Below are 21,368 nucleotides of genomic sequence, written 5' to 3'. Positions count from 1 at the left end.
CCCTTTTTTTCTATACATTTGATTAGTAGTCCTTTGAGGTATGTGCTCCAAATTGATACTAGATCACTGGAAATAAGCTTCCATATCTGCAGCATCTATCTTAATCTTGCAGACAGTTTTATCTTTCCATTACGAGAAAGCCGCATTTGCTCACATGAAAGCTATTATAGTTTCTAGTGAAGAGTGTGACTCGGGCAGTCCATGTTCAGCATCACGTGGTATTTGCCTCCTCATTAAAATCTCTGAATGTTTGATGGGGAAGGAAAATTGTCTAGGTATTGACAGTGTAGCCACTGGATGATGTCAGCAAGCGTTTGAAGCTAAACCCACTTTGCGGTGCTGTCCTACGAATGCATCTGTGGTGAGGATTTGCTTTTAGCAGCTGATCAGCAGTTTTGACGAGCGTGGGAACTTAACTAGAACTATTGTTTCCGACGTGCAAAGTATTTTTAATGAAACCTTCATGAAAAATTAGATGCGTGGCTATGTAACACAAAAGAAACACAATAAGGGGAGTGCTACAGTGCACTCTGTCAAGCTAAACAGAAACGACGAAAACCCCAAACTTAAGTGTGAACTGCTGATGCATGGCCCTACCAAAATACAGAACTTATTTTATCAGCCAATAGGAGTGTGTCTTGGTAGTAAACACTGAAGGGTTCAAAGATATTTTTTTCTGTCTTTACTTCCCATAAAAGCAAAATGCTGACATAAGTTTACCAGTAGATACAATGCACGTGTACCGCTGCCTGTCGCCACTTCTGTTAAACCACTTTTTTTTTTCTTACACATGCAGTGCAGCTGCAAACAACTTCTTCTATTTATTACCTGATGGACATATGTGCAAGAATGCACATGTCTGATCAGACGAACTGTCTTTAACCTACCCTACCAGCTTTCTAATGAGTCCACATGATCAGTCAGATTTCACCCAAACAAAAACTTTTAGACTTTTTCACCTGTTTTCTGAGTTGTTGTTTAAAAACAGCGTCAGGGTGTAAAGAAAAGTGGACATGCGCTTATATTCATATGTAGGCAAATAAGTAGACACAGTGACAATGAGACATGCGTACACAGCTACACCCTTATGGGAACAAAGGTCAGCAGTAATGCAGTAGAGTCATCCACTGTAGCTGCCTTTCGCACACAGTACAAACAGACAGGGCATTTCCATCTCCAGTGGGATCTTAAAAGTTGACGTCATAGTGAAAGCTGGGCACTTTTGGACATGTTGCTGTAAGAGAGACGTATAAAGTCATGAGCAGAAGCTTCCTCACTGTGTTCAGTGTGACAGCTTCTGCACAGGACCTTGGCGAAAGAGAAGCGGTCGATTAAAACGTCAGACCTGGCTCCACTTTAGCCAGATCTAGAATGGACAATCAAACATTGTCCATTCTGATAGGCAAATACTTGAAAGCAGACATAACCAGCAGAATATGGAGCAGTGTTTAGTTTGTAGCACAGGACACACAAAGCAGGAAGGGAGATAAGTGCTCCTGTGATATCTTGTCAGGCTCATAAGAGTGTAAAACCTAACTGCGGTACCTTGGTGATTAATAACCCCTCAAACTGAACGTGTTGTCGGATGCTGTTTGTGCGGCCTTAACCTTATGTCGGTTTGAAATAATCCTGCTGTTGTTCTGAAAGCGTCCATTCTCGTCCCACAGCATCCAGTGAGGATTTAGGGTTGGATTTGAGGGGTAAAAAAAGAGAAAAGTTTGGGGTCATGGCAAATTCTTAACTAGGTTTGTAGGCAAAAGGCCATGGATGAATACTCCCACACAAGTCCAGTCTGTCTTTAAAGGCCATGTATAGAAAGCCTTTGGTGTCAGGTCTCAAGATACAGGACAAAATGGCACCGGGCATGAGGACGGGCTAAGTGTTGACAAGTCTCTCTGTGCCCGTCAGAGATTTAAGTCTAGGTTCTGATCCTTTCAACCCACGAGCAGGTTATGATCCGCTTGTATCTGCTAAAGACTTGATTGCAGTGGTTTGTTTTAATATTTTGAGGGACCCTAATTGGGAGCTGCTTTACTTGGCTTCAGAGTTTGCAAGCTTTTCTTTTTTTTCCTTCTTTACACATGACTGCCAGCTAATCTGTGAGTTAATGGTTCTACAGGTCTGGGGGGATTGTGAAGTAAAGTTACTGACCAACACAGTTTTCCATTCAGTCATCATGAACAGTTGCCGCGCACGTATAATTAGAGAGCTGTCAAATACAGAGAAGTGACTTATGACATCTTTCTGACGGTGTGAAATGGCAGATATGTTGAGTGGCTTTGATCGGACACGTTCCCATGTTGTGCAAGGCTTCAGGCCTGCTGTTAGTTTGAGGAACTTATTTGTGTGGTCCACATGAGCGTAACAACATTTCAGTGTTAAATAACAGGATAAATGCATGTTTACTACGTGTTAGGTTGTATTTTTGTGTTTAAACTACCTGGTGTTAAAATATTACATGAGTGCAGTTTGAAATAGGTTTTGGTACAGGTCATCTTGTTTGCACAGTTTGTCCACTTCCCTAGACATGATCACTGAACTGTCTGATTTCCTGTTTTACAGTGCTCTCCCTCTATTCATTAAGCCACGTCTTCTGACCCACTAATACAGCTAGAAATACTGGTATGGCTCTTCAGGTCTGTCAGTTCATCCTTCTTTGTTTGGATGGTTGCACACTATGCCGGATCTTCCGCACATTATAGAGCCAAGCCATTAATTTGTCAAAGTTGAGACATTTCCTTATTGGGTCATTGGGAGAAAATGTAAAACTAACTGAACTAGATTTGGAAGTGGCGTTAGAGGTTTTGAGTTTTCATGAGGTTTATTTACACAAGTCTTTATTCCCAAAGGACTTACAACAAGGAACAAGGAAATAAAGCACAATAGGAGATAAAGCACTTGCCCACCTCCTGCCAGATGTATATAACAGTACATGCAGGTGTTACATCCTCACTCACACACTCCTATTAAAATCACTATAAAATGTGTGGGGAGAATTTCCTCACCTTCGGATCAGACATAAACATGTTTTGTGTAGCTCACTGTGGTTGATATGAGGTGGTGGGCACACACAATGGGATGGAACATAGTGATCTAGTTGTGTGTTTATTTGTTGTGTAACTCCACTTCTGCACTGGCTTTTTCCACTTTAGCTCCTGAAAGAATTTAAAATTGTTTTGTTTTTTTCAAGCAAAAACAAAGGAATAAACAACAAGATAAGCAAACAAATATCTATATTGCTCTGGGGCAGACAGATATTTTTAAAAAATGGTATCAGTACAGAATATCATCATCGGCGTATCGGTTTTTCTTGTCGTGTACACAGGACTATGGAAAATGTCAAACTTAAGGCATGTTCATATGCTTTATCTTAAACGGCTATTAATGACAAGTGCAGTTCGTAAGCCTTTTTATGAACCGTCATTTCTCCCGTCATACCTCCTTTGTCAAGTGTGTTTCAGTGCTGGGTTAATCATTGAGCATCCTTCTGACACTTAGTGTGATTGAGACTGGTGCAACGTCAGTTGAAAACGCGCTTGTTTGCATCAGACTGATTGGAGTTCACCGAATTAGTGAATGATTGAAGGCCGTCGACCACGTCTGCCATTGCTTTCAGTCTTGACAGCAGTGCCTTGAGCCTATGGTAATTGGTGAACTTGAGTGGATGGATATTAGCTTGACAACTGAGGGTTAAACTGTATTAGATAGTAACTATTAAAAACAGTCAAAAGTAACTAACTATTCCAAGCAGGATACTTTTTTAACTACTTAAAAACAGTTTAAAAGTATCCTGATGAAAAGATGTGAGTGTAGCTCGGGTTTTGTAAACAAACCCCCCAAATCTTATGGATAGTTTGATCCTTTTACCTGTGGAAACCATAATCAACATGAACTTGGGGTTCCCAGCAATATACCTACAAAGTCGATGTGGAACTCTCCAGGCTTAGGTTGGTCAGGGTTGCAGTTTACCCTGACATTGGTCGCTGGCAGACACCAGGTTACTTCTAGTTAGTGAGTGGAAAATGTAACTTGTGTACCAAAAACAAAGTCATTGAATGAAGTGCATGGCAGTTCATTGATCTAAATCAGTTTATTGATTTATAAAATGGTTAATATAACTTGAACTGTTACAGTTCATCAGCAGTAGTTTCTATTTTAGTTTGACCTTTGTAAACGCCACGAGAACTGAAACAGTGATGCTTGCAGATTCAAAATCCTGTTGAGCGTCACAACAGCAAACATGAAGGAAATAGGAGTAGAGCTGAGCACAGTTTGATGCTTTTCACTCGATACCTCAGGCGTATGAAAGAAGGCAAGAATGTCCCACCAAGCTGGGGAGCTGGAAATGTAATATAGATAAGAAAGGAGCACTGAACGTGTGAGTGTGTTTACTTGATCTGTGTTCACCTTTCTTTTTTTTTTTTCATCTCTTCATTCATGCTCTTTTTGGATGAGTCATCGTGTAAAGGAGCTATAGGACACATGTATGCACACACAAGTTGCTGTAATGCCCAGGAAACCATAAACCATGTCTCTCCCGCTCCTTATTAGAGCCATCACTAGGCAGATGAACAGAGAGACAAAGCTGGCCAGGGCCTTAGCAACAGAGAACCTGCCTTACACACACAAGCGTTTACTTCCTCACACTCGGATTTGCTCCTGCCTATACACACACACACACACACACACACACACACGAGCACAAGCAGTCTCTCATTTTCCCCTTACAACTGGGTACGTTCAGTTAGTCAACTGCAAGTGCATTTATACCTGAAGGTCCGGGTGCAGGTGCTACCGAGGGATCTGACCGACATGCACTGAAATTCAGTGCTCGGTCTGTGTGTGTGTGTTTTGTGTCTTGAGAGAACAGGGTAAAACAGGCCCTACCAGTTGAGCAGAGCGGTAGGTGTGGCAGCCAACTGTAGATGTGTGATTTGAAGAGCCTGACGTCATTTAGGTGAAGGTGTGGGTTTCTTTCACTGCTTCAATGTAATTCAGTCGCTTGATATCAGTTTGCTGTGAATACTTGGATTTCTTCCTGTAATCCAGTGTGCCTGGTTTTTGTGTCAAGGAAAAGTTAAAAACTTGAGAACATCATTAAATTGTCACATTTTTGATTATTAACTTCTTCATAATTGTTTCCTGAGATAATTGTTTCCTGAAGTAAAGCTATTTATGTAGTTTGACCTTTAAAAAACAAACATCCTAGTTTCAGTTTAAAACGAGGGCTTTCAAACATGCATCTGAAGTGCTATTGTTTTTGCTCTCCTGACTACATTCATGCTGTTGTGGTGCAGCTCAGTATCCAAAACGTATTTCCCATGGCTGAGACGGACTGTGCCAGAACTTGATTTGCCTACTTAACTGTCTTTGAAAGTGGTTTTAGTTGCCCAGCTTAATATTTAACTTCATGCTGCACTCACCACTATAACATTTGTGTGGATTAAACGCTACAGGTACATTGTTACCACAAACCCATCCAAAACCTTACAATGTAACCTGTATCATAACCTGATGGACACGTCCTAGAATTTTGACTGTGTTGTTGCAGCCCGCACAGGTTTAAATGCTGGGAACAGCGTCAGGCACCTGCTCAGGCTATGTCATAGGCTTAGAGAGACGTCATCTCTGCTTAGAGCTGGGTGCTGCGGCCAGAAATCATTCAAGTACAAGGACAGGACTGAAAGTGAGTTAAACAGCAGCCAGTATCCAAAGAAAAACTTTGAAAGTCTTTCAGAAAACCTGGAGATCTATAAAAATGTAAATAACTTTAACTGTCACTGGGCTCACTCAGTTGGGGATAGTTCAAAGTTTTTGGAGTTGGTATGTATGAGGTTCTGATCCAGCGTTTCCAAAAACAGATGGAAATCGGTACACTCATCATGGAGTACTGACCAGCACAGAAGCCAGGCGATCTACAAATGGATTTTAGTAACCTACAAAAAAAATCAATCTCTCTAAGTGTATGCTATATTAAGAACATTTTTAGGCCTTTACTTTCAATCAAAAACCCGTTATGCACCAGCATCAAAGCAAACTTAATAGACACAGTAATTTTACTTTGCACGATGAGTGAGTTTGCTGCTCTGTCTACAGCCTGCATTGGTTATGTTTTTGGTTTAATTTGTTAGTTTGGATCCGCAAGTTCAAATTACTGTTTGTGAGACTGATTGTTTGAAAAATAAATTCCCACACGACAAATTTTGTCGACTTTCGCCACATTGTGCATTTGTATCAGTTGGTTAACGTGTACCATCAGACTTTGTTACTTATTTGTGTGACCTCAGTATTGCAGTAGAGCTTTGAGAATGGGCAAGTAAATGTGTTACAGGGTTGTCAGAGAGCATCTTTGTTTAAAGCGAGGTGGCCGGTCGTGGTGCTTCATCTGCATGTAACACGCATGTAACCTTCAGCTTTTCCACCCTGTGAGAGCTACACAGACCTGTTTACTCTGGTGGCTCGCACACACTGCTCACACCCAGTGTTACATAGCAGCAGCAGGAGGGCACACAAGGAAGTGTTATGCAGTGTGTCCCAACTGTGACAGCAGTAGTGCAAACACAAACTCTGAACTGATTTGACATGTACACACACATTCACTTATCTATGGAGTTTCAGTGTAAGAGAACACACACAACACTACATTGACAGCAAACTGAGATCGAGCGTGACACCACCTTGTTAAAGTTAGGGCCTCTCAAAGATTTACTTGGCCTCATGCGGGGTGTCAAGTTTGTTTGGCTAGTATGGCAATATAGTAGCTGTACTGTACATAACATGTTAGCCTGCAGGATTTTATAAGGCATGACAAAGAAGTAACATTAACCAGTGTACTAATATTACAATCGCTTTTTGTCCTGAATTCAAATTGAGATGGAGCTACACCTGGATCTACACCTGGATTTATGAATTACCGCTTCAGCTGAAATGTTGCTTAATCACGTCATTGTTCCCTACACCCGAAGGAAGGTGCAAGCTGATATGCATTGACACATTTCTTGGCACTTGCTATCGAAATTATTTCTCCTTTGTGTTGGCGTCTATCTGTATTTTAAAAACTGTCCATTTTTTTTTTTTTTTATCAAATGAACGGTGCATTTTCAGATCTGCTCTTAAGTGAGGCATTTTTCAGACACGATATGTAACATCAACATTCTGCAAAAGTCTCCCATTCAGACATGGCCTGCTTATTTTCCTCGTGACTTCATTGAGACATATCATATCAGTGATTTGTGAGTCTGTGTGAGCTCGGCGCTGGCTGACGGGCTCAGAGATACAGATCCCTCTTCTGGAATTTGAACAGCAAAAATTCATTGTAGATTAATATTTCAATCTTACTGTAAATTAAAAGTGGACACCAGAGATGCATGCTGTCGGGGTATTGTGTGTGCATGAGGTAACACTGCTGCTTTGAAAGTTTTACGTAAACGTTCCAGTCATTGACTGTTACAAAAACACGGCCAGGCTGCTCATTCAGGCATAAAGCATACGGATTCTGTCAGACTAATATTAAGAAATGAAATGTTTATACTGTCCATGGTCTGAAAGCTGAGCAGAAAGCACTCTGTTAAATCCCAGACTCTCCCAGGGGCTTTAGCAGTAGTTTATTACAGAGTAGCCAACCCGTGTGTGTGTGTGTGTGTGTGAGAGAGAGTGTGTAAGAGACAAACACACATCTTTGCATTGTCAAGTGCCACATTTCAGCACCAGATCATGCCCTCCAGTATCTGAGCGATTGACCACTTGAATTAACTTTTATTTCCATTAGCGATGTCCCCACAGCAGCAGGGAAGTCAGTCTGTTTAGAATGAGAATTGTCTGCAGCTAACGTTAAATCTATTTGCCGATCTCCAACTTTCTGAACTGTTTTTGCAACATTTAACAAAAGACGTTCTTTTGTATATTCCTTTTCTTTTTATGCCGCCCACTAAGACTAATTTCTAGGCTATTATTCTAACCCACTTCACCGCTAAAGCCCTGATTTTGTAACAAAGAAGGTGTCTGATAAAATTCCTGTTCACATGAGTCCAAGTGTGTAAAGGTCCAGTTCACCGAATGCCAGATGTTCAGAAGCCTTGGTTGACGAGGATGAGTGTAAAATGTAACTCTTACACTTGTACAGCAGTTTATTTTTGCCCTGTAAGTCATGCATAATGCTGATAGCGAAGCCTTATTAATCCTTGTCTAAGATGGCCCACAGCTCCTTGCGTTTTATCATGTAGAATTTGTTTAATCTATTTTGTAGTATTCACAAATAACAAGGAATTGCATAGATTTCTGTCAAATAACACACCCAGGATTGATTGGAGGCTGGTTGCCTTTAGTACCAAAGCCCCATTCTGAGCCAGGAAAACCCTGACTATGGTGATTAGATAATAACAGTGTGCTCTGTTCAGATGGATTTTTTTTGACACTTCTGACAGTTATGATACACAAAATATTGCCATCTAAGGACAATTAACTGTCTTTGTCACGTACACTTTTTATGTGCTTTGATCTTGGGTTGAAGAAAAGAATTATGGGAAGGAAGAGAGCACAACGGGTAATAAAAGAAGTATGAAGAAGAAACCAGCATTAAGATAGATGGCAGGATTTAGGAAGTGACAAATCTCCATGACAACACAGCCATCATGACTTCAGCTGTGTGTGTGTGTGTGTGTGTGTGTGTGTGTGTGTGTGTGTTCCCTCTCACTCAGGAAGTAGAAGTAATGCAGCTTTTGTCTGTAGTTGTTCTGTGTGTAGTAAAGTAAGTTTGCACATTGAGTCCAAATGTTGTTGGGGGATTGAATCCTTGATGCAATAGTAAAGTTTTTATGACTTTAAGACTTGAGTTATAACTGTTGTCCCCATATTACCTAATTTCTTATTAGAAATGTGCACTAGTCAGCTAGTCATGTAAACATAGCTGCCTTTGCTAGTCAGAACCAGAAATGCTCGTTAAACTAAATATTCTTTTTTGGAATAGAAGGATTATTTTTGTTGCATCATTTGCTGGCTTTAAGATGCTCTGCAGCAGCCTCCTATTGGAGCGGCATTTCTGCTAGGTGGAAAGTTGTGATGGATTACAGCTGTGAAAAGCAGCACATTTCTGCACTGTTTTGATCTAGAAAACCAAAGGTTGTATGTAGCCTGTGTCATAGTAAGCTGACATAACCGCTTGGTAGAAGCATCGCATAATTCTATTCATGAAGAACGCTGCTGGTGCTAGCATTTAGACCAACCCTTGGCAAACTGACGTGGCATATGCATGCCAAAAAGTGCTTATAGGAATATGATCAACGTTTTCAAATCGCACAGGAATGGGGACCAGCAGCTGCTTTCAGCTGCTTTTTCACAGGGCGCCTGTGTTGATGCCATGAAAAACAAACTGTGCTTTGAGTATCACCTGTAGCTAAAGCTGCAAGAAAAGATTTTGGATAGTCAACTAATCTGCCAAATTTTTCTTCAATTAGTCAGTGATTATTTCAGTAACTGTTATCTCCGCTTCCTGTGGGCAAACCTCCTGTTCCAGGCTCCAGTACCTCACCTGCTCAAGTCTGCCCAGCTGTGAATATCACCCTGTTGTCTGGTCCCACAGGCAATAAAATTAATGAGCCAGGAAACACGTGAAGTTGAAAATAGTCAAAAGTATTTTAACATCACTAAATAGGACCGTCAGAATAAAAATTAAATAAATAAAAATAGCAAAAATTAAAGTGCTAGTAATGTTTAAGCAAAAACGAATGTACAAATGGGGAAACTAAAAAAAGCTTTGAAAGTTTAAAGATGATTCAGTTCATGAGTTTACGATTACAGTGGACATGCTAACGATGCTCTCTCTCATGACTTCAGCCATTTGTAGCCACTCCTGTTTAATGGCTTACTACTAGCTAACAAAACTGAAATGGTGTTCGCTTAGCAAACATCATTCTGACAAGTTTCCGACAGGTAAGCTAACATAAACACTACTGTACAAACATTAACATAAACTAATTTAACTATTCATTCTGAAACGTCAAAGCTCCAGGGTGCTGACGTTTTAAATGCTCGTGTGCTGCAGCACTGCTGTCGCGGAAGGAAAGGTCCATGTTGCACAGTCTGCTTTAAATTTGTTTTCTGTCAAATGCTATCACATTTAAAAAAAAAAAAAAAAAAATCTTGTTTCCATTTTCTTCCATCCTTTGCTCTTCTTCATTGGTATTGCGTGCGGTCTTGACAGACGATACAGGCGTTACTGACCCCATAGCTTCCTGTAGTGTATTGCGGTTACAAAAACGCATTTATGTGACTTAAGGATATTACTCAGCGTCGACATCATCGATTACAACGACAAATCGTTGCAGCCCTACCGATAGGACATTAGCTTACTGCACAGCATTCAAGGATATTGGTAGTGAGCAATTGGGGGCAGAAAACTATAGCTTAATAACTTTGTTTCTTTTTATAGCAGCATGGCCGCACTTGATTAAGCCCAATTTAATATTTATTAAATAAGATTAAGTTTGGAAAAGTGTATTTAAGGAGGACTGCTCTCATCAACTACACATCTTGCCGCCAAATTACAGCAAGAGGTTTGTTACAGACCACCTCATATTTCCTCACGTGGTAAATTTGAAGGCAGCTTACAAGCCTGTTAGTAAGATCACATGTAACTGACATTGCAGCAGCTCTTTTAATGAAGTCAGAGAATCTGGCTGGGCTTGAAAATTTTCCATTTTTCTTGTTTGGAAGTACAGGCTTTCAATTACAGCTGAGTATTGGTGTAAACTGTCTTTAAAATTGAAGAAAAGCGAAAATTCTGAGTTATGAATTGGTTTAACTCTGGATTTAATTGGAGCTTCAACAATAAAGTAATATGACTACTGCTATGTTGAAATTGTCCAGCTCCATGCCCTCTTTATAAGTTATAAGCTTTATTTTTTGATTAATTATCAGCTGTTGTTTTCTTCATTTGTAAGGTTATATTCATTACAAATTTATGAGGGAGTAATGATACCTAGAAAGCACGGTTCAGTATAAACTTGCCATGGTTCGGTACATTCCTCGGCTAAATCGCTTAAATGCTCCATACTGTCAATAAGAAAATACTCAGAGCTCTTTACTCTTCGCTGCAAAGCAAATAAAAGTGCATTCTACATATAATGAACAGAAATAAACAATTAAAGCTAGCGATGAAGTAGCACTAGTTTTCTACTTTTGTTAACACTGAGGACATGGCTCGTTGTGTGGACAGCTGATTGTCTCCCTGCTTATTATCAGCTGATTTGTAGGTTTTTGCTTTAGGGTAAAACTACACATATTGATGTATTGTCAAATAGGAAACTCAGCTCATTACTCATGCATTAAAAAAAAATGAAAAAATTGTTTATCAGTTACTTTTCAGTCTGAAATACTACAGTGCAGTGTGTTGTTTCAAGCTTTCTCTGAGCCTTCAACAACAAACTGAAGTTTTCTTTAGACGAGAATGGAAAGAGTCGCAAATTTGTAGTTAATCATTTCAAATGAGGGGGAACATTGCGAGAATGTTTAATTGTTAACAGCAGTTTGGGATGTGCTATTTAAAAATATAATTTGGAAAGAAAAACAGCATCTAATAGTAGCTGCCAGTGTACCATGTTAGTTGTTGCCAACATTGGCAACAAAGTTGCAAGATTTTAATTGTGTGTAATTGCATTAGTTGACATGTCTTTGTCATAATGCCGCTTTTTTTTTTTTTAGAATTAAACTCGCACAGTTTGTTACATTCTACAGAGATGTAACAAAAATAGTCCTTCTATACTAATTTCAGACCGTTTCTCTTATAAAAACTAATAAAATTTCAGTTGTGATTACAATTGAATGTACACTTAACGCTTAATCAGTTTAATAGTTGATAATTAACTGGCGTCTGGTAGTGGTAAACTGGAAAGAATGAACAGTGTCTGTTTCTCTTAATGTGCTGCAAGTTGGGTAATTTTAATTTCTTACCCTAGCTCAGTTTGTAATGATCATTTTTCTTGGTGTGTTTAAAGTTCACCTGTTCCCTGTTTTTTAAACCTTAGGTTAGCCCTCTGTTGTTGAGGTCAGTTGACACAGGCCAATCTCACATTTGGTTTCGGCTGTCCTACTATTAGTGCATAACGCGTACTTCTTGTGCAGCCCTCCCTTACTTTCGTAACTGCACTGTTGTATTTAAAAGAAAAAAGGCTGTATCTGAGTGCCTTTCTCCCAGAACTCAGACTAGTAAAGGTCAGTGATTGGTAGTCAAAACACAGGCAGTACCTTAGATTAGCTCGACTGCTTTGCCTGTATGTCTGTGTTGTGGTCAATTGCAAATGCTTGTGTTTACAGTGTAACAGAGTAGATTTAAGCTGCAAACATCTTGCCAGTGACTTTCCATCTTGAGCGTGTGCTAGGAGGTGTGTTTTAGTTGGACTGGGTCTGAACACTATACTGCCATTATATTTATGTTTTAGAACAGGGCTGTCCTCACTGCAGATTAGTTGAGACACGGTAGCCAAAAAAGTGTGGCTCTGAGTTTTGCGGGTGGCTTATCTTTCTTTATTTCATTGTACTGCAGATGTGTAACAGGTTGGTAAACCTTGTGAACTTTCACAGCCAACCTTGTATTAAGTAACAACAATATGAAACAGCCAAATTACAAATGAACTAAACTGTAATTTCACTAAAATTTAAATATAATTTTGAATATGGGCATTTATATATAGGGGGGAAAGGGTACATCTGAGTAGTGTCCTGTGTCACCCTTACTGCACAGGCACACAGTTTCTTTTAGTATGCCTTAACAGTGTCCCCAGAGTCTTAAGTTGCAAAGTGTATGAAGATAATTAAAACAGAATACTTCCCTAACCCCATGGTATCATGTATTGCTTTAAAATAAAATTCATTACTTTTATACAAACCAGAAACTTGTGTAAACATGTTAATGTTTGTGTGTTACTATAAGGAAGTGGCTTACAAAGCTGTCAAGACATATGCACAATGTGCATGTTTTGGTTTTAAGCATTCTATAGATGCTGCAATGCAATCGCCACAGGAGTGTTTAACTAAGAGATAATAAAAATAAAAGTGTTACAGTCCATCTTTGGACTCGTTTTTTGTTTTTCATGTCAGTAACATGAATCTCCAAGTACTGTCTTGGAACAGAAGCACATAGTTGGTCCAGAGAAAGTTAGGAGTCACCATGGCAACCAAGAAAGTGAAGTTTTTTAAGAAGTGGCAGCTCTTGTAAGTTTTAACCCAAGCTTGTGGTTTGGTAAACCTGACCCAGCAGCTTTTGATGCCTAAACATAACCAACTTGTTTTTCACATTCAAACCAAAACACACCCTCTGTACTCCATACACATGACTAATTTGTTTTAGGATAATGCAAGAACTTAATTAGGCAACAGCATTTTAATTATTAGCGTATTTAAAAATGATAAAAATCTGAGATATTAATGACCTGAATTTTGGTCTCTGGTAAGACAGCCATCTCCGCCACCAGAACCTCCAAATTGTGCAAATGTTCACACTGGTGGCTGGTTGATGGGTGGTTTGTGTGGTTTTCAGTTTGTCGTAGTTAGAATTTTTTATTTGAAAGTGGAAAAACATCAGTTGTTCATGTATATGTAAGAGAAGTCATTTGCAGACATCGAAAGTAAATGGTGGTAAATCTTTCTTGAGGAGCATGAGGGGAGATGTTTAAAGTCTAAAAATTCTAATCATTAGTTTGGTAGGTTGTGACTATTTCATGAGATGACACGAGAATGAGTTGACTTGAAGTTGTCTGTAAAATCTGGACTAAATTAACTCTCAGACCTCTGAGATAGCATAATTGAATTTTTCAGTTTGAAAATTAAGACTTAAAAACATGCAGCTGGTTTCACTGGAAAGGTTTTTTTTTTTCCAGTCTCATCCTTAATGTCCCTCATTAATGTGCTGGTCTATTAACTAAAGTTTAGAATTGTGCCTTTAATTTCTGTCCTTATTTTAGCGTTGCTACGTAGATTTGTTGGGATTTTTGTCTCCAATTTACTACCTAAACTTTTTCCACTGAGAATAGGATCAACTCTCCAATGACCTGTGATGGTCTTGACGGACATGAACATTTATATTACGCTGAGTCTTTGTGTGGTTAAACTCTTGTCTAAACTGTGTATATTACCAGTTCCACGTTGGTATTCATGAGTCAGAATCAACTTCAGAGAGTAATATGAGTAGAAAACAATGATGTCACTTATTGTCCTCCGACACGTCTATAATTAAAACTGGGGGAAGTGAGTATGCATGTGTGTGTATACTGGGGGAGGGGGTTTGCATGGTCTGCAGCTGCCCAAAAATGAAGGAAGAATCAGAAGACAAAAATAGTCAGACATGAAAGAGGATAGGAGAGGAGGAAGACTAAAGAGCAGAGGGGTGTAGGAAGCATGAAGGAACTTAGAGGAAACGCGCTTGAATTGTAAAGACCAGTATTTGCTCTCAGAACTAGTTTGCAGGACGTGCTATCCCAGCAGGAATCTCCACTGATTGTAGCTGTTTAGAACAGCCACAGTCCAGTGGCCGAGCGAAAGGTCGGCTATCGCAGAGTCAGTGGGGATGCGATACTGTTTAAAAAGCCGAGCTAATTGTGCACTTCACATGAAAACGGCCACAAATACAGTGAACAGGCGAAAAAAAAAAAAAGGAGAACTAGATGAAGTGGTACAATGCCCCCGCACTCTCTCTCTTCATCTGGGTGTGAATTTCAGATGGTATCGCCCTCAGAAGTCAAGTTTCATACTTTACACTGCCTCGGTTAGTCCGTTTACTTTAAATATGCTTTAATGTTCTTCTGGCTTCTGTTTTTGTGTGTCAGTTTCTGTTTTAATGTAATGTATCAAATGGCGTTGTGACACAGGCACGCATTAGCCCTTTGAAGTGTCTCTCACATTTACATTCAGTCATTGTTTATGAACTAATGTTAATTAATACAAAAAATAGAATCATCTTCACAACTCCCAAAGATTATGCAGAGTTGCTCATTCACATGTAGATATTGTTCAGTAACCTTGTTGTTACCTGAAATACTATGTGTTTAGAAAGGGGCTGTCCCTTGAGGCTAAAATGCTTTTATGGACAGTCGCACTGTGGTAGGGAGCTAGCAGTGTAACATCCAGCAATCGGGCAAGAGTTCAGGTCTTCAAAGACGTTTGTCTTTTATTTTTAAAGTTGCCACCCAGAAATTAAACAGCGTGAATGACTCCTGCTGCTGTCGCTCTGGCAGACACAAATTGACAGTTCCTTTACTGCTCAGCAATCGTGATTACGAACTGTTCTCAACTTTACACCGTCACTGTATTGACCCCAAAACGTGCACAGCTGAACAGTGGCAGTGCTGTGCTGCACCTGTGCTCTCGATGCAGTTTCTTCTGGATTCACAGAGCTGTTCCTCTTTATCTCCTCTTGCTGCATCTTCAGAAGTGTATCTCTGATGGGGATTTCTTTAAATGCAGATTGGAGACTAGAGAGCAGCCCTCAAACAGGCAGCGTTGCTATAACTTTATTGCAAGTAAACATAAAAATGTAAATACCAGCAATGTGTGGAGGATTACTGAAGTTTGGTTAATTGACATAACCTGATGCACTTCCTCGTGGTAGCTGCAGAGCTGTGGTTAGGCCGTTATAACCGCATTAGGGAACATGTAAGATGGGGGTTAAATTGTTCCTAATAAGAGGCAGGCAAATGCCATCATGTGACAGGAAGTAGACAGAAAACAGACAAAACACCTGAAACTACCTTATCCACAACACAAGGTTAGTCATTCTGTGTTGCCGTGTGATAAAGTCCTGATCCTAAGATTAGCGTCCGCACTGAAATCTTAGATCGCTTCATAGTGTTTCTTTTCTGAAGCGTTCAAATATTTGACACGTGGAACATCGTGATATCTGTTTTTCTCTCTATCTGGTTGTAGAGTCTGTGGCTGACAGCTGAGTAGGTTTCGGTTCACTGGAAATGACTCGACTCTTCCCATGATTTACAGTGTCTCCATCGCCACTCGTGTATTGTAATGCGGTCTGTTTGTGTGCAGTTGTCTTTATTTATTTAACACAGAATGGTTGATTTATTTTCTTAGTCATTGTTGACAGCGACAGCTTCACCTGTCAGTCTGGCTGGTACGGTCATTTCAGTCATATCCGCTGCAGTGAAGTTAAAGCACACATCACTGATTCCTGCAAACAGTTCAGTCATGGAAATGTACAGTTTCTTGTCTAGCTGAAAGTGCACTGAGAGGAAAAAGCCATGATGTGATTTCCTATGTACACATGGAACGTTATTGCTGTATAAGAGAAGTACAGCAATTTTATGTCGTATACTGGGATATTTGTAATTAGAGCTGTTTATATATAGTAGAGCTAATTTGTTAAATTTTGTGATTTTTATAATATGTTGTGTTACGAACTCTGAGGACAGCCCAACTGATTTAGAAATCAGCTTTGCACAGTCAGATTGGGCCTCATTGTCTCAAGTAATGCCCACACTGGACATTTTGTCTGTCTCCCTCTCCCACATGTTCCAAAAATAAAAATCATTTGCTTCGCCCCTCACATAAGTGCACATAAGCCCCCTTCTCCTGTCCTCTGGGCTTAATGTAGCTGTCATTTGTTTGTTTTTTTTATCTCAATTCCCCCGATTGTGTTGGAGCTTAATCTGGCCTATTATATGTTATGCAGGTCTGCACTGTCAGGATGAGGATGCTTGAGCATGTGTGCGCGGGGGTTTGTCGGGACGCAGACGTTAGATCATACCATCTGGAGCAAGGAACACGCAACCATAGTGAAGTAATCACGGTTATCTTTCTTTCCCGTGGCTCAAGATTTGCTAACGGTGAAGACGGTGTTGATAAAAACGTGGTCTGAGGGTATTTTGCAACCCAACGACAGCTTCTCATTCGCGCAAGCCAGGGGGAGATAATTGGGTGATTAAAATGACCGGTCAGTGGGAGACGACGAAAGAAAGGGTCAGTTTGTACTGACATCTTTACTCTTTACCAGCAGTGTGAATTTCACCTGACGCTTTCTTCCGTTGGTATCAAATCTCTGAGAGATGTGTGCAACTCACACCCTCACCTTTGTGCGTATTCTAGTGTGTGTGTGTGTGTGTGTGTGTGTGTGTGTGTGTGTGTGTGTGTGTGTGTGTTTGAGACCCGTCACCCTGGAGCCAGTCGTTCTCTCCTCTGACCCTGATCCCCGTCACCTGTCTGCTCAGATCACACAGACACACAATTGCTGTGACCCTTTCCTGGAGTTGAAATCCAATCGCAGTTGCCAGCCATACAAAACTTGCCAGCACAGCAAGGTTGTGTTTTTCTTTTTTTAAATGTTGGGGGGTGTATGCGTTTGATTCGAACAACTTACTGTCTGCTTTGAGATGAACGAAGGCTCAGTACGACCATGTTAAAGGACTTAAAATAACACGTACACATTGACCTTGGACTGAGTCGTGCAAAGAACTTAAATGATGTCTAAGCTTTTTTCCAAAAAAGCCCAGTAGCTGAGTTAAACAGTAGTTACACAAAATATCAAATGTTAAAATTCAGAAACCTTCCTAAATCACTGAAAATATGCTGAAAAACAGTGTTTCATAAAGTCCATCAGCTACATTAAATCTTTTAGTAATATGTAAACATGCTTGTGAAATCTCAGTATGCAAGAGACAAATCCGAAAACCTAATATTAGATGATCTTCATGTGGCCCTGCACTAAAAAAATGTTTCTGTACTCGAACTCGATGGATCGGCTCAGAAACACTTGGAACATCTTTATTAAATGGATCAGTATTTATTTCCTGGTTTTCTACTCGGTATGAGTAAATGCAATTAAAATGACTCTGGGGTAAAGCAGAGAATTGCCATTTTCTGTGATGATATTGTGTGATAAGTGCAAAAGCCACAACTATCTCATACGTCTTGTAAGGCACAGTTTATGCTGAACCATATTTACAAATTTCAGTGCCACATGCTGACGTTCATGGTTTTTCTGGGAAGGCCTTGCATACTTCATCGGGTCCTAATAGCATGCTAAATGTATACCACATGTATGGGTAGCGTAATGGTCTGGGGTGCCCTACAGTCCAGACCTGTCACCAGTTAGACAAAAGGCCCCAAATTGTTAAAAGCTGAGAATATGTAAACATGTTGAGACTGGGGAAAAATATTTGGCTTTGAGGAGAAAATAATCTACTCAGTAACTAAAAACTTGTTGCTTAAAAACAGGGCCAGCATGTCTAGATCTAGCGTGTCTAGATTATAACCAACCTCTAAGGGTCTGCTTTTCCTAGTGACGTAAACTTGAGACTGTGAGCGCAAGGGTTTGTGTTGTGGGGATATCCGCATACCTGCTAATTTTTTCTGACTTTACAACGCACTAACGTCACCTCAGGCAACAGACTTGAAGCAAACCTCTGAAGTACAACAGGAATGACTACTCGGCCGTCACGTCTCCAGCTGCCTGTGACCACAACAGAGGATAATTGAGGCTTAAGCCCACAGTGGTAGCGCCTATCCTCAGTACATAAGAGAACCAGTTTATCAGACTGTTAGCTTAGTTTTAGAGTTCAGCAGTTCTCTGACGTCTACACATGCCTAAATAATAAGCACTGTCATAATGTGGTAGGTACTACAGGGAAAACTGTGAATTTGAATCTTAAATGTTAGAAAGGGTGTAATGTGAGCAGTCCACCAGCAGAACCGGTAACCTATACAAGTTTTAATAGGAGAAAAAAGGGGAGTTTCCATTTCTTGCTGTATTTTTAATCAGCATTTGCTTCCCAGCTATTTACAGATTTTTTTTACATCTGAAGCAACAGATGTGGCGTTTTCTCTATAATGGTGACAGCTGTCGGATGAGGATGGTTTCCAATTACATCTCTAGGTTTAAAATGCGTTATTACTGTCTTCCTCCAAAAGTTCACAGAAAAAACCGCGTGTTAGTGTGTGATGCTTATTATGTTTCACTTGGGTAATTGTTATATAATCACTGACCCAAATGCTTTGAAGATTCAGAAGATTGCCTTTTACTTTAAAGTCGTGTCCTTTTTTTTTTTTTTTATCATCACTGATTCTGTGTTCTTGCAGTTTTAAGGAAATAGAGCTGGTCAGTGGCACTAAAAAGTCAGAGAATCACAAACCTTTTAAATGCCCTGTAATTTGTGCTCTGTCATGTTTCTTAGTTAAATTTCTTTAGCCTTTTGCTTACAAGTCATTACATTGTCTTTATGGTTAAACTGCACTGTACTCCCTCTTTCACAGGAGTCCAAGTTATCATCTGGCCGCTCCAGTACGTCGCGAGGTCGAAACTCCGTGGCCACGACCACATCAGACGAGCAGCCGCACATCGGTAACTATCGGTTACTGAAAACTATTGGCAAAGGCAACTTTGCCAAGGTCAAACTGGCACGACACGTCCTCACCGGAAAAGAGGTAGGCATGAGCGCACGCGCCCACGCACAGGCTAGATTGGACTGTACGCTTTAATCTTATCCTGCGGTTCCACTTACAGAGTCGTTCTGACTTTGTGAACTTGCCTTTTATTTTTAGCTGCTTCGATCACATTCAGGAGAAATGCTCTAGTATTGACTCTTTATTTAACTAGAAACAGGCTCATCGGTGTTTCAATAACAAACAGGCAATGCTAGGGAAACTGCTGAGACATGCTGTCATGTTGTGATGATGAAACCTGATGATCACTGCTGGTGGTGATAATGATAACAATAACAATAATAATAATAGTAGTAATAGTAATAATAACAGTAATAGTAATAATAGTGTACTTATTGACAATACAAGTATACCTGGTAATTAGACTTTGTCAGAAAAGAAGCCTCAACCTTTTCTTTCCAGTTAGCAAAGATGGTAAAAAGCAGGAAAATGGCTGCTAAGTGTTAATCTGTCTTCCTGGTTGCTGAGTGTAGGGGAGGGTTCATGCTGTGCTACACAGTTTGGTCTGAGGCTTGCATGGCTTTGGAGACAGTGCATCTGCTGCAGGAGATTAGTTCACCATTGTCAGCCTGAATAGAGACGCCCTAAATGTCTCCGGTTTACTTTGAATTCCAGATGTGATGTAACCCGGTGATCAGTCCCTTTAAGGGAAAAGCTGGGACTGCAGTGAGCCCATGCTTGGTTCTGTCTGTTGCCCAGTCAAGTCGGCTCTCCAACTGTGTGTATGTGTGAGTGTGTGTGTGTGTGTGAGAGAGAGAGAGAGTGGGGTGGGCGTGCTCTGTCAATGTGTGACAACTCTGTGCCTGACACCCTGATAACATGCCATGTGACCTGCTGGCTGGCGCACATGCACTCTCGCACAAAACGAAAACAAGGGATAGTCAGAGGGCACGAAGGAGTCAGATAGACGAGCACGACCAGAAACGGTGAAAGAAAGACGTTAGTTGACAGTGAAAGACAATAATTGGACTGAGGAGTAGCCCTCCCTTTTCCGTGTCCCTTTGAAGACACGATTCTTTGTTCCCCCTGCCTTCATGTCCTCTCTCCTCATTTTCTGCGTCATCCTCTTTTTCCTACAGCTCTCACTTTGAATCCATCCCATCTGTGCATTTCTCTCTTTATATATATTTTTTTCCTCTGCGGCTATTTTGATTATTTGTCTTTGCCCTTATGGCTTTTTGTTTTTCAGTCTCCCTTGCTGGGGACTGCTGTTGGATTATGAGCTGTAGGCCCTTAAAATGGCATGGATAAAAAGCATGCTTGAGCTTGAGAGTGTGTGTGCCTCTCTCCTATTTTCTATCCTATTATGCAACTATCACCTGCTGCGATTGTGTATTTATCACTTAATGCTGTGAAATTGTATCGTGTGTGTGTGTGTGTGTGAGAGAGAGATGTGTCCCAAAAAGAGAGAAGTGTGTGGACATTTGTGTTTGTGCGTGGCTGTCGCAGGCTGTGGTTTTGCGGGTTTGTGTGAGCAAAATGCGCCATAATAAATGAATCAAAGTGTAATGACAAGTGAGCACATTCTTGCTTCTAGGTGGCTGTAAAGATCATAGATAAGACACAGCTCAACTCCTCCAGTTTGCAAAAGGTGAGTTACCTCGCTTTCTTTCTCTCTTGCGCGCACACACACACACACACACACACACACACACACACACACACACACACACACACACACACACACACACACACACTCCCAGCACAGAATTTAAACCTCAGTCCTTCTCATCCCTTTTCTCAGAAGTCATTTTAAGCCACTCTCCCTGCCCCAAGTGTCTTTTTCTCTCGTTCTCCCTCGCTCTCTCTGGCTTTCTGAAGTGGTCTAGTTTTCAGAGAGAGAGTTTTAATTACAGGAAACAAGCTGCAATTACTTCCTTTGATCGTGGCAGGGTGGGGTCTGTCCACTTACACGCACACACTGTCTAACC

At 40.5% G+C, this 21,368-nt stretch overlaps 1 protein-coding gene across 7 annotated transcripts in view; it reads left to right on the top strand.

The window, feature by feature from the left end:
• Positions 1-21,368, top strand: part of mark2b (MAP/microtubule affinity-regulating kinase 2b) — a 50,512-nt gene that overhangs the window by 2,193 nt on the left and 26,951 nt on the right. For all 7 annotated transcript variants that reach the window (XM_084924442.1, XM_084924444.1, XM_084924448.1 and 4 more), the window contains exons 2-3: positions 19,249-19,419; positions 20,975-21,028. In XM_084924442.1, coding sequence (XP_084780568.1) covers positions 19,249-19,419; positions 20,975-21,028 — 225 coding nt within the window. The remainder of the gene's footprint in view (positions 1-19,248; positions 19,420-20,974; positions 21,029-21,368) is intronic.

This window comes from Perissodus microlepis, chromosome 3 (assembly GCF_051167445.1).
Source record: "Perissodus microlepis isolate ML-2025 ecotype Zambia chromosome 3, ASM5116744v1, whole genome shotgun sequence".
NCBI classification, from domain to species: Eukaryota; Metazoa; Chordata; class Actinopteri; order Cichliformes; family Cichlidae; genus Perissodus; species Perissodus microlepis.
Note: the sequence above shows the minus strand (reverse complement) of the source record. Positions and strands in the feature narration are given on the sequence as shown.